Source organism: Apteryx mantelli, chromosome 12 (assembly GCF_036417845.1).
Source record: "Apteryx mantelli isolate bAptMan1 chromosome 12, bAptMan1.hap1, whole genome shotgun sequence".
In the NCBI taxonomy this organism is placed as follows: domain Eukaryota; kingdom Metazoa; phylum Chordata; class Aves; order Apterygiformes; family Apterygidae; genus Apteryx; species Apteryx mantelli.
Window position 1 is genome coordinate 12,582,304 of NC_089989.1, and position 12,722 is coordinate 12,595,025.

The 12,722-nt window shown below is 42.0% G+C and overlaps 1 protein-coding gene across 2 annotated transcripts in view; it reads right to left on the reverse strand.

The window, feature by feature from the left end:
* The window catches only part of SFMBT1 (Scm like with four mbt domains 1), an 84,940-nt gene that overhangs the window by 41,258 nt on the left and 30,960 nt on the right, over positions 1-12,722 (reverse strand). For both annotated transcript variants that reach the window (XM_067303247.1, XM_067303246.1), the window contains one exon: positions 1,059-1,227. In XM_067303247.1, the coding sequence (XP_067159348.1) occupies positions 1,059-1,086 (28 nt within the window). In that variant the 5' untranslated portion in view covers positions 1,087-1,227. The remainder of the gene's footprint in view (positions 1-1,058; positions 1,228-12,722) is intronic.

The following is a 12,722-nucleotide window of genomic DNA, read 5'->3' on the forward strand; positions in this document are numbered from 1 at the left end:
TTCTGCATACCTGTGTATGCTGCTTTTTTTGCTTATTTGAGGACATAAGGTTGACAACAACCTGAATGATTGGTTACAGTTAATTATCAGAAGGCATATTTCAGCATTGGATAGCAGATGATAGATAGTATTCTGCTAAGAGCCCTATAGACTAAATTTATGTTTAACATTTCTTCAGTAACACTGAGAGCAATTTGACTTTCATAAAAATCAAAAACTACCAATAGCAAACTGTCCTATGAGAAGTGCTCCTTGTTGGAGAGTTACCAAAAGAAAGTAATAGTCAGATAAAATCTTAATCCAATGGTTTATACTAATAACTACAAATAAAAATTTACTACTACTTAACTGTACGAACACTATGGGTAAGGACCTTGCCAAGGAAAAGGAGCAGACCATGGTAGGCAAAGTCAGAAATATAGATGATCCCTATCCTCAAAAAGGGCAAAAAATTTAAGGACTCTTTCAGAAAGCTGCTAGTGTCCCCAACCATCCCAGGCGCAGACACTCTTTTCAGCCTGGTGTTTCAAGGTGAACCAAAATCTGAGCTAATTTATCATAATACACCACTCTGCAGCAGTTCAGAAGCTGGTGCCTCAAGCCCAAGTAGACAGCAAGGCTCATCAGAAGAACAGGACGGACTACAATGGAACCAAACAGCTTCAATTATCTGATGTTCTATCCAGCACCACGACTTCATCAAAATATTAAGAACCAGATGAAGGCATGTAAGGACAGAACAAGATTTTATTAACTATTCTGACAGGCAAATGTCTCAAAATAATAGTTATAAAGCCACTGAGATTTTCATGATTTCATCTCATACCCGCATCCTGAAGGGGCTTCTTAAAAACACAGTTACTAAGGTGGGTCACATTTTTCTTCTAAGCCAGGCAGTCAAAATCCAACCCACAGCCACAGAAATCTGAGCCTCTCCTTGTACAGTGCAGAGCATAAGACACTTGCCATATGAAACGTGCATTGTACTCATTTCGGTCCCATCTCAGTTGCCAAATGTTTGGAGAAGCTTTAGCCCTGGAAGCCAGCTGGCGTATTACCTGCATCATACTGCTGTTCTCCATTCATCTCCACAGTGGCCCAGGGATTATTCTAAGCAGCCAGAAGCAGTGCAACCCAAGCCTGTCACAGTTTGGTGGTCATGAGTTGTCTCCCACCTTCAATCCTATTGACAGTGAGGACATTCAAGAAGGGATGCCGAAAGCAAACCTGAAAATAACAAATATTAAGAAAATCATTATCTGATATTAACTGTTCTTCGATACATTAAAAATATTATTCTCCAGCAATAAGCCAAAAACTCTATAGCAAACAAGGATACCATGTTGTGCTTATTTACTTTTACTTTACTGTACAGACATACCCCCATCAGCAGACCAAAAACTGCCTCTGGAATAAAAATTCCTAAAGCAGTTAGTTACAGAACCTATTTTCAACATCTCTCCTGCCCCCAAACAAACTCATCCCTCTCAGAAGTTCCTTCGATCCTGCACAAGGCTAAAAAGTGTGGAAGTAACCAAGTCGTGGCTTAGGAACAAGACAGAACAAGAATCAAGTTCTTATTTCACCTGGACCAACGAAAATGTCAAAAGTCAAGAAAGCTAAACTGATTCTGGCAAAGCACCCTTACCAAATGTCTCTTCAGGCTCTTGGGTTTTAACATCTTAGCAATTTGCTTTTCATGAGCCTTCAAGGGATTTGCAACACTGGCCTTGTATTGGTATAAAACAAGTTTAAATATATGTATACATTTTCGACTTAGTAGATTCTTGACAGCTCAACCAGTGAGCTATCATTTCAGCACCTTCCCAGGACTTGGAGATACCAGTGATACTGTTATGCTGTGAAAGAGTAAGTCATTTACTAGCAAAATGTTGTGTTTTATGTAAGTCGAAAAAACAATTAATACTCTCTGCACCTAGATCCATACCTTTGTTTTGTTTCATTTTAGAATCCTTTACCAGGCTATTTAAAATTTTCTGTTTTTTATGGGCATTCCTATGGAAGTTCATTTTAATGTGTTTTACCTGCTAAAACATATTTTAAGTTGTTCAACACGAAAACAGTCACGTCATTCTGTATATTTAAGAAATAGCTGTATTGACTTGACCAGCAACAACGGTTCCTCAAGAAGAAGCAGTCCTATACAATAACAGAGCAGGAGGCTGCCCCTAACTACAATACATCCAAATTATCACAGTTCTGTGGTATGAGAAAAACCGAGTAAATTGTATAAATCCAGCTTAAGTCCTAAAATTTAACCGGTCATCTCTTTAGTCCTTCCACTCACCAAATTCCTTAAGTCTGCGCTTAAAATTCTCACCTCCAAGGGACATGGCCCCTGGTTACTCTCTAGCGCTCTTTCTCTGCCAATGGTGCCCAAAATTGCTGTGGAGACAGCAGGACAGGAACATTTTGCAGTCTGTTATGCCAAACCCACCCTACAAATAGACGGCTCTCATAAACGTGGGTGCTTGAAGCATTTAACATCTCATTCTGCTACCCCTGATCCAGAAGCTACTGCCCTGCACAGAAGCTGAGACCAGCACATCTAAAAAAAATGCCCTGAAGCTGTCTGCTTTTTGGTTTTATTACACACACACGCATGTGCACCTACACGGAGTGCTTTCCTGCTGTGTGAGCTGAAGGTTTATCAGGCAAAAATAACTTTTTTTTAAAAAAACAAAAAACAGACAAAAAAGCTGCAGGTGGCAGAAATATGCTCCTAAACATTTTGCGATGAGAAGCCATAGCTTTCAAGCCTTTAAGCCCATAATTTAGTGTTGGAACCTAATCCATAAGCAACAAACAACTGTGACTCCTACGAGCAATTGAAATCATCATTTCTTTAGTATTGGCAGAAACGGAGGCAGCATAGCTCTAAAGTAAGCCCACTACTTCTCCAGTATTTTTGTCCCCAAAGCCCTGGCACAGGCTGGAACATGCTGAGCCCAAAGTGGACATCAGGCCATTTGCAGAAGCCAACACACACATCATCATTTGATAATACTGGTAGGGACCAAATCCTGCAAGTATTTTTCCTCTTACAAAATTCTCCACTAAAGCAAGTTGTACAGTAGATAAAAATCTGAAGAAAAGATTTTTTTCATTAATATCACACCCTGCATGTCAACGCTCACTCTCTCTTGGCCTTGAAAACAAAATTGTTTGCTTAAAAAATGCTTAAAAAAAAGATATCATTCAAAAGCCCTTTGCATTCCTGTTGGATGTCTGGGTAGCAGCTTGTTTTTCCTTTTAAACAAGGTACTAGAAATAAAGAGGGCTAAAAGTTTGTTTTTAAAAATGAAGGCTGTATTTCTCATTTAATACAAAAGAAAAGAAGCTATGGTTTAAAAGAGGGAAGCCCTAGACATTTGCAGTGTCTTAGGTTTTTTTTTTAGTTTTGTAGACCTGTAGTATCTACCTGATAATCCATAGAGATGTTTTGTGGGTTTTTTTTTTTCCTTAAGTTTGTTCAAGTCTAAAAAATGTATTTTAAATATTTTTGTATATGGACATATCTGTAAGAAAGAGGCTTTGTCTGGCAGATGAAAACACAAAATCTTACCTCAAAATCGGTATCAAAAATTAGCGAGAGAGATTCCCCAAGAGGACCCTGCTTTTAAAGGAGCACCTACTATTCCACCTCTGAAAGTCTAAGGGGACGGGGTGCCTAACACTGGCTGCAGCCCGTCTCTCTCTCCAAAAGACAGTTTTCCACCCACCTACAACCGAAAACAGGCTTTAAGCAGCTTTATGCAGGCTGCAGTTTCATTTGTATCGTAATTTGAGCAAGCAGATTGTGAAGTACAGCTGCTCCAAAAAACTCTAACAAAATGTTTCTTTTGTCGAAAATCTGTCTATTTATTAAAAACTGAAGTATTTTGAAGAAACAGTTCTATTAAAGTGAAGTTTGGGTGGGAGACCGACTGCTTCTGCCTGGTTCTTCAGCAGTCTATCGGGCTTAGCAGAATCAGGCCCCGGGCACACAGGACAGGAGAGCGCAGTGTAACTGTCCCTTTCGATAGCACGATCTCTAGTCTTGAATGATAGCTTAACGCCACAAAAATCTGCCACGCAGAAGATGCAAGATTTTATTTATTAGAGTTTCAGGAATATTGCTGCTCAAGAGCTCAGCCGCCCGTTTCTCCTCTACCGCTGCTAACCAGCTCTCTACAGCAGAAGGTCTGTGCTCAGCATGCATCTACCAGGGTCACAAGTTAACTCGCGGTTAATGTCTGTCTCGATGAGAAAGTTACTCACAAATTAATCAGAGGTGCCACCTTATCTACCTCCGTAGCTCCATATGTAGTTTTTCCATGCTCTCAGGACAAACTAGCCTAGGACAAGCTAAAGCACCCTACCTTTCTGAAGATTGTCTCCTTCTGTAGACAGACCTACGACCTAAACTTGTATTTATTTTATCCTTTACACAGTAGTGCTGGGAGATTATGTCATTGGGAACCCGCACGATGCTTGGCAAACAGCAAAGGCCAAAGCAACAAAGTGCATTTATCATTAATCAAAATATTTCATGGTAATGGCCTATTATAAGTCTATCAACTATCATTCTGCTAAGTCAAAGCAAAGGCAGCACTGGAAAACACTGAGTGAAGCATGCAGTCCAACAAATTTTGGGATATACCACTAGTTTCTAATAGTCTTGCCCTGGCTAAGTACCTCAAAAATTAACTGCAATTAAGATATTTTCAATTTATGGTATCCAGCTCTCAAATAACTTCTATAACTAAGCTAGATCATGTAAAACCAACTTCATCTCTTTTTGCAACATGGAAATATTTTAACACACACACAGACACACACACATACAGACTATTTATTTAAAAGACACCAAATACTTGCAGCTCCTCTTGAAGTCAATTCAGATTCTGCCCAAGTTAAGTCTGAGTAGTTACTCAGGATTTCCTAGGCAGCACCAGTGTTTTATGTACACAACATTGAGAGCACTTGCAAACAGCACCAGCCATGTCTGATGCTTCAAGTGTGGCACCCCAAAGATTTGATAAATCTAACTGGCAACTGGCAGAGGACACACAAGCACTGATGGGGCAAAGCTGATCTGGAAACACTTTGGACCCTTCAGCCTTACTTCTGCATTTCAAATCTTTCGGCACATGAAATATTCAGATGTTAACAACTGGAAGCAGCATTAAAAACAGTTACAGTTCATTAAAGCCAGATGGCTCACTTGAATATGAAAAGAAATCAGACGAGTTGGATGTTGAATTAAAGTAAATCAGCTGGTGTCTGAGGCTTAATATTTTAAAACAAAGGAGCAGGAGACCACGGGGACATGAGATAAAAGTTTGAAACGCCTGCTGTTTGTGCTTTAAGTTATGCTACGAGACAGGGTCTACGGTGGGATGCCATCAATAGGTCCAGAGCTGGTCTCCCCTCACCACCGAACCCCATCTCCTCCCTTGCACTGGAACTGCTCCTTGCAACTGTCAGTTGAACCTGTTGGGAAGCTAAGCCAGCAGAGAAGAAAATGGACAAGAAAAAAAAGAAAAGTTTTCCTTGACCAGCTCAATTCTCTGCACTGAAGCAGTCACGAGCGTCACTATTGCTCTCCTGGTTTCCAGCATCAGTAGACATATTAGACTTGCATCAGAAACACAAGAGCACAGCCTACCCCAGCCCTAACAGCGATACTCCTGCAGCATTGGGATGGAGCTACAGAAAGGATCAGGTTTCATCAAATTCTTGCATTCAAAACCTCCAATAAAAATCTCTTAAAACAACCCTTTTGCCTATCATCTAAGGCTTCACTTGGCATAAGCAAGCAGAACTCGTATTGCCAAGGTCTGGCAGAAGAGGGGGGCGACCACAGGCGTCTTCAGAGCCTGACACCTACAGCCCTGCCACCAAACAGGGAGACCATCAAAGCAGTGAGGAAAGGTAAAAGTCCATTTTATTATCCTTGGATCATACTCTGGAGGGGGAGGAGAGGAGGTAAATGTCCTCCTGATGCCTGTGCGCATTCACACATACACACGTGCTTTCTCACTCTAAGAAAATACTAATTACGTGTTCCCTTTGAGGGGAGAAAGCACATGCACTTCATCTCAAGGCTTTTTGTAACCAATCCCGTATTGAGAGACTTGTGGTCAGGGCTTTAACAGTGCTCTCCTCGGCACACCTTCTGATTAGGTCTGGTGTTTTGTAGCAGATATTCTTGTTGACATTTCAGCAAGAAAAGCTATTCTGGACAAAAGCATCCCTCTGCTACAAACTTCTGCCCGGAAAACATTCAGAAGAAACAACGGGAAGCACAGAATAGGTACAGACATAACAGAGGCAGCAACCATTTCTCAGTGTACAGTTATAAATAGGAAACAACCATTATTTCCTACATTTCCTCATATATTTTAACATACTGACCCTTTTAGTGAATATCCCTGATTCATCCTACTAACACACAAGCTCATCATAAAAGCTTTTCTGTATTTAAGATCTATAACTCATATGACAAATTAGCCAGAAGGAGAGACTTTTCCTTTACAGAGACAACTACGAGAGCACTACACGCCAGTGGACCCAATCTTATCGCTGCAGTGAGCCTCTGGAAAGCAGCTGCACAGACCTTCAAGCCCAATTTCCCTCGCTGCCAGGCATGGATTGCAGTTACACTGCACCAGGTCCAGGGCTAACTTGCTCTCTTCTTCTCCGCAGTCTGGGAAAGACAACTTTATGCACTTATTTAACCTTTTCCCTAACCTACATCATGAACACAGGCATCAGCTGCCCATTTTGCTGGGAGAAGATGAGAGCGGCGGATCCGAGTGAGGGGGGGGAACATTGCTGACCAAGATTTGCAGGCTCCTGGGCTCTACGCACCACACGCCTTATCAACCCAGGAGCAGATCTAAGCGAGCCCAAATGCAGCTGCACAGGATCCTCTACCCTAGGAGATAAGCAAGTCGGAGAACATCAGGCCTTCGGAAAACACGTTCACACCCTCTCCAAAGACAAAAAGGCTCCACCCAGACTGACCCAGTCTCTGTCAGCTGGTCACCGATATGCAAGAGTGGAAAAATGTAAAGGACCTTCTAGGATGACGCCTTTTATTTGAAGGGTTTCTCCTGAAACAATTCTTCTCCCTTCAACCTTATATTTAAGCAGTAGAATTTATTTTAAAAAAATTTCAGAGCACAAAGAGAACCCAACAGTAAATTACCTGGCGTAGGAGCCAACTTTATTTTAGGTCTGCTGAGAGTGGGCAGTTGTTGATTCCTCATAAACATTTTTATGAGATCAATTACAGGTCTACAAGCGAGGTTTTGTATCACAGTAGCTTGGACTACTCTTAGTAGTTTCAGCATTAGAAAAAAAAGAAAAAAAAAGAAAAAAAAAGAAACCCAGTAAGTAAATTTGTCAGCTAGGACCAAAATCCACAGCCCTGGAGAAAACCAACTTTTAAGTTATCATCCACAGCAAGTTTCAGTTACTCTCTTGTAACAAAATCCTGACAACACAGAAACACACACACACACACACAAAAAAAAATACAACCCACACTAGGAGTCAGTATGTTTCCTGAAAACAACCATATCCTTTTCCTGAAAACAACCATATCCTTTCAGTGGAAAACGGCAAAGACTTTGGTTAGACACTGCTGCCAGCTCAGTAAATGGATGCTGCTAATTACCTGCCATAACAAATCAGCAACATTCCCTATCAGGGGACAATACAAGTTTTAGGTATTATTTGAAAAACTTCATCCTTGAAACCAGGACTGAAAAAGAGGCAAAAGCAAATGAATGCTCAGAATGAGATTCAGTCTACAAAATCGTAAAACCTGTGATGATAAAAGATTGTTTAAAATTTATGTATTAGCCAATTTCTGCGCGATTGCTTCTGCTAGGCGGGGAAAGGCAACTCGCTAAAATCCCACGCAGCCGTGCTGTGACACTGGAGAGCGTGAGCCCCAAATGCTCGCTTTGCTCTCTTCTCCCTCACCCAAGAAATCTCTCCTCCAGGCAGACTGTTCGAGAGCACGGGAGGAATAAGAACAGCCTCTCGGGCTCATCTGCCACCCTGGCAGAGTCCAGTTCTTGCTCCTCGTGCATCTTGTGATTCACCAGACACAAGCACTGCTTCTCTAACTGCCCATTAGCTGTTCTTCTGTATCTGCCATACCAGAAGGGTAGTGCACAGCTTTCAGACGGGCTGGCCGTAATGTCAAATGATTTCTGTGGGAAGCAGAGTATTGTGCAAACCTACTTTTATGCTTTTCTTCTCTCTTGCTCCACCCTGCTGTCGTTCTCCCTGCTCGAACCCATCTCAGAGGTCCTGCTTCTCCACGAAGGCACCTTTGGAGTCTGTATTTCAGGCAAGCTTCTGTTTCTCAAATCCTTTTAGGAGTCAGGATAGGGTTTAAGAACTTTCTTGTAATTTACTTTTCTCTTGTTTAGTCATTAACAGTTGTAAGCCTGGATAACACTTATGGCATTTCACAATTTTCAATTGTATATACAGAGCATGCATTTTACAGGCATATGCTTTCTTAATATTTGACCCTCCACAAATAAAACACACAGTGAAAGACTTCCCAATCTCCAACTTATGCTGGAATCTCACTTTTTGAAGCCATTTTTAAGTGAAGTCCTGCAACTAGAAAAAACAATTTCAGTTTTCTCTCCTGTCAAAGCCAGCTAGTATCTGCCAATGATCCCTTGGCTCAGCATCATTAACTCACACTTAATCTTTCCAAGACAGCCCTGTAAGGCCCAGAAAGTAGACTATGGATAGGTGAAATAAAGTTTGATGCTTCTATAACAAAGTAATACAAATTGTATTAATTTCATTATTTAAAGTCATAGCTACAGAAGAAATTATATCATTCAACCTAGAGAACAGAAACCTTTGGCTGGCTTCCAGTTCTTTAAAGTGTATTTTAATACAGACATGCATGGAACAGTAGGTTTGTAAAGAGGAGCACATTTGCTTGCTTCTCTAATGATTTATCAAAGATAAACAGATCACAGAATTGTCCTTTATTATAGCTATAATCATCAACATTTTCTTTAGGTCATCTTTGATGCTCCAAAACAAAAGCAAAACCTTCCTGTATTATTCCAATATTTAAAAAATAAGTAATGGTGGTAGCTATGTTTCCATGTTTTTGCAGTTGCTAGACTAACTACCCTATGATCAAAACCAGTCTTTCAGCGTTTACCGTTCTATCAGGCCTCCAACCATCATCTGTCTCCTACAGTCAAATCATACAATTTTGTTCTTTGGTAACGGGTCATAGGTACACCATACTGGTGATCCACCTTTATTCAGCAGCTCAGGCTGGAGATGAGGCCTTGCATAGCTACATTCTGTCCAAGAACAACGACAGAAGTAACTAATCACCATTGTTCTTCAAGTGAAGTCTTTATTTCATTAAAAGTAATTAAAAGAACGCATGTTCATACCCACTCCTCTTTCAGACTTGCACTTCTTGAACTTGGGAAATGTCAGCTGATCTCTTTCTACAAAGTCTCTACTCGTTGCAACCTTTTTTTTTTTTTTGTCCTTGCAAGGACAAAAACTGTGTTCTTCTGAACACCAACTCCTATTCTTTGCAAAGAAAGCTTTCTTGGAGACACGGCACAAGGCTCCTGCAATCCCCTTTATCTTTTTGCCCACCAAGAGCATGCCTGAGCATTCTTATCTGAACAGCTTCTGCACTGCCTCTGTGAACAAAAGCCATTGAACATGAAGATTATATATACACACAGGAAAAACTACTGCCAGAATTAGATAATTACTAAAACTTACTGCATTCCTCTATCGCATCAGTCTTCTCTCACCAACCAACATCCATAAGTTACACCTACACATTTCTGTGCCACCACCGTTACATCTATTTTACTAAAACAGACTCCAAGGTTTTCATTTCCCCACGTGGCAACAGTAATACTGAAACTGCCCCAGAGAACTGTATCTAAAGAACACCAACCTCACCTTGTTTTATTTCTGAAGAAACAAAAGGGGCAAAGGAGCTGCTATGCAGACCAGAGGGTGCAGTCAGCAACAGCAGGCAGGGCTTGCAGGACATGGCGCAGCACAGCTTTTCTAATTCACATGGTTCCAGAGCGGGTTCCTCGCTGTCCAAATCGACGCAACTACACAACTGCCAACACCTCCAGATGGGAGGTTAAGCGGCCTGCACAGAACATGCAGCGCTGCTACAGTTCAGTAATAAACACATTTTTATAATCCAAGAGTTTATTAAAAAAGCCTCAGTTTACGACAGCTTTCCTGGATTTGTCCCATGCCCACAAAGGCAGTGTGGGGCACGCACTTTTTTCCACTAAAGCAGCTGATCACAAAGGTTTTACAGACACTTCAATTATCACTTGTTGATACGCAGATGCCTTCAGGACTCAAGTGCAACCCTCCTAGGGAGTAGTGCCCCCAGCTGTCCTCCCCGGCCCCTGCCGGGGGCCACACGGAGGCCGTAGCAGAGGAGGCGCATCGCCAACGCCGCGGGCCTCGGGGCCAAGCACAGCCCCGTGCGCCCAGCCCGCGACGGGGGCCACGGTGACACCTCGGCCACACGACGCAGTCCCGGCTACGGCCTCTGCACGGCGAGCAGCCGTCCCCAGTGCACGACTGAGGCGGACGCGCTTCGGTTCTCGAGCAAACCTCTGCCCGAGCCCCTCGGATTAAATACAGCCAATTGCCAGGACTACACAGGCAGAGACGCAAAAAACTTGCAGCGGACTGAAAGGTTATAGCCCTGGCAATTCGTTTGGAAGTGTTATATGCAAATGTGCATTTTTACCAGGAGAGTAATATTTACCAGAGAAAAGCACAGTCCCTTTAGTCACAAAATAAGACAAATTTTTGTAACTTTAACTCATACTGTTATTAGAGCTACTCATACGTTACAGAAGAAACCCCAACAAACTGTAATCTATTCAACACGATTCTGCTGATACAACACTTGGTATTCATCTCCTTCCGTTTAGGTCATATCAAGCTATGTGATTTTTCCAATCCCAGCCCCTGCTCGACTTCCCGTTGCTTCCGAGATTTGACTTCTCCCCTGGATCTGTCCAACTATACGTGTAGCACACTCAAGGCCGAAAGGCTCGCTAAACACACGGTGAAGCGCTCTGCTCCGGCTAAACGAATGATGAGATGGGTCGTTACAAACTGTGCCGGGCTGTGCAGCAGGCAGGCAATTTCCATGAGAGCAGGCATTAAATCCAGGTGAGACTGCGAAAGTCCCTGCTCCTCTCCCAGGTAATTCAGAAGCCTCTTGACAGCGTGAGCACCCAGCTCCACCGCTGAGCGCTACGCAACCGGCTGTCCCCAAACACCTCCTGTGTTCCTAACTGGTTTCAAATAGAAGCTACCAGGAAGAATTGCTTAGTTTGATTCTTCAGCAAGATAGTAACTACATTTGTCATGACATCCAGAAATTTTATTATTATTACTATTTTTTAATGTGAAGCCTTGGATGTTATTCTGGTGTCTCTATCTACCTGCCACAGCGTAAAGGCTACAAGAACATTTGGGAGTCATCGGCCAAATGAAGAAGCCAGAGAGACCAGACGGTTCTATTTTCCTTGAAGACTTTTTATTACCTATCCTACAGCATGGAAGCAATTGCCTGAAGGCACAAGCGAGCTCAAAAGATGAAGGAAGAACATGAAACCGCTGTGGCTCCCAAGTCCCAGACGACAGCTTTGCAACTTATTATCCCCTATATAAAGGCAGGTAATGTGCCCAAGTAAATATTCGGCCAGCAGCGCCCCAGTGACACATAGCATAATTCATCGGGATATGAACTAGAGCTCTCCAACAGTAAGGAAACGACTTCTGCCTCCACACCCAACCCCTCAATACGTTGGAGTACCAAATCCCACAGGACATAAAGATGGGATACAGACAGCTGCCACACAAAGCGATACACGGTAGTTAACTGCCACCAGCACTGTAAAAGACATCGGATTACAGGACCCTTTAAACTGGATTAGAATCGTCTTTGAGTGAAATGCACCACAGCACAAACAGCATGATGAAATACCTGATTTCTTAGCTTCTCCGGAGCAACTGCGTTACAGAAATGGATACAATGTCCCGGTTTAGATAGTTTTTTCTTTTTAGTTAAAGTTTAAGTAAAGAAGATCACATCCTTTCCATGGCCTCAAAGAAGAGCACTTCCACTGTCAAGTTGTAGCAGACAAAGCACCAAATGAGAAGCTTAATTTCCCTTAACAGAAATTAAGGATACAATATTCACCTATCCTGTATGTGAGAGAGGGTTGTTTTAAATCAAAAAATGCATTGATTACATATATATTTTAGGCAGCTAACAAAGAAAAAAAATAATCTGCAAATGCCTGGAATACGAAAATTACTGGAGCAGTTTGCAGAAACCCAGCTATTAGAACAATAGATTTGTCTGATCTCAGTGCATAAAGGATTTCAGTTCTGCAGATAAAGTATAAAGATCAATGCGGTCTTAACCGAGTTATAATAAATACCGCCTTAATAATGCGAAGAGGCTCAATTTATTCAAACGAGTCCTCTTTGTCGACTCTGTGCATACGTTATAAGAAGTCTTTCAATAAAACCTGAGAAGGACCCTCAACTTGGCTCAACACTCAAGTCATGTAAAGGGAAAAAACCTGCAGTATTTTCCAAAACCATTTTTGAAATCAAACTCCTCCTCCTGGAGA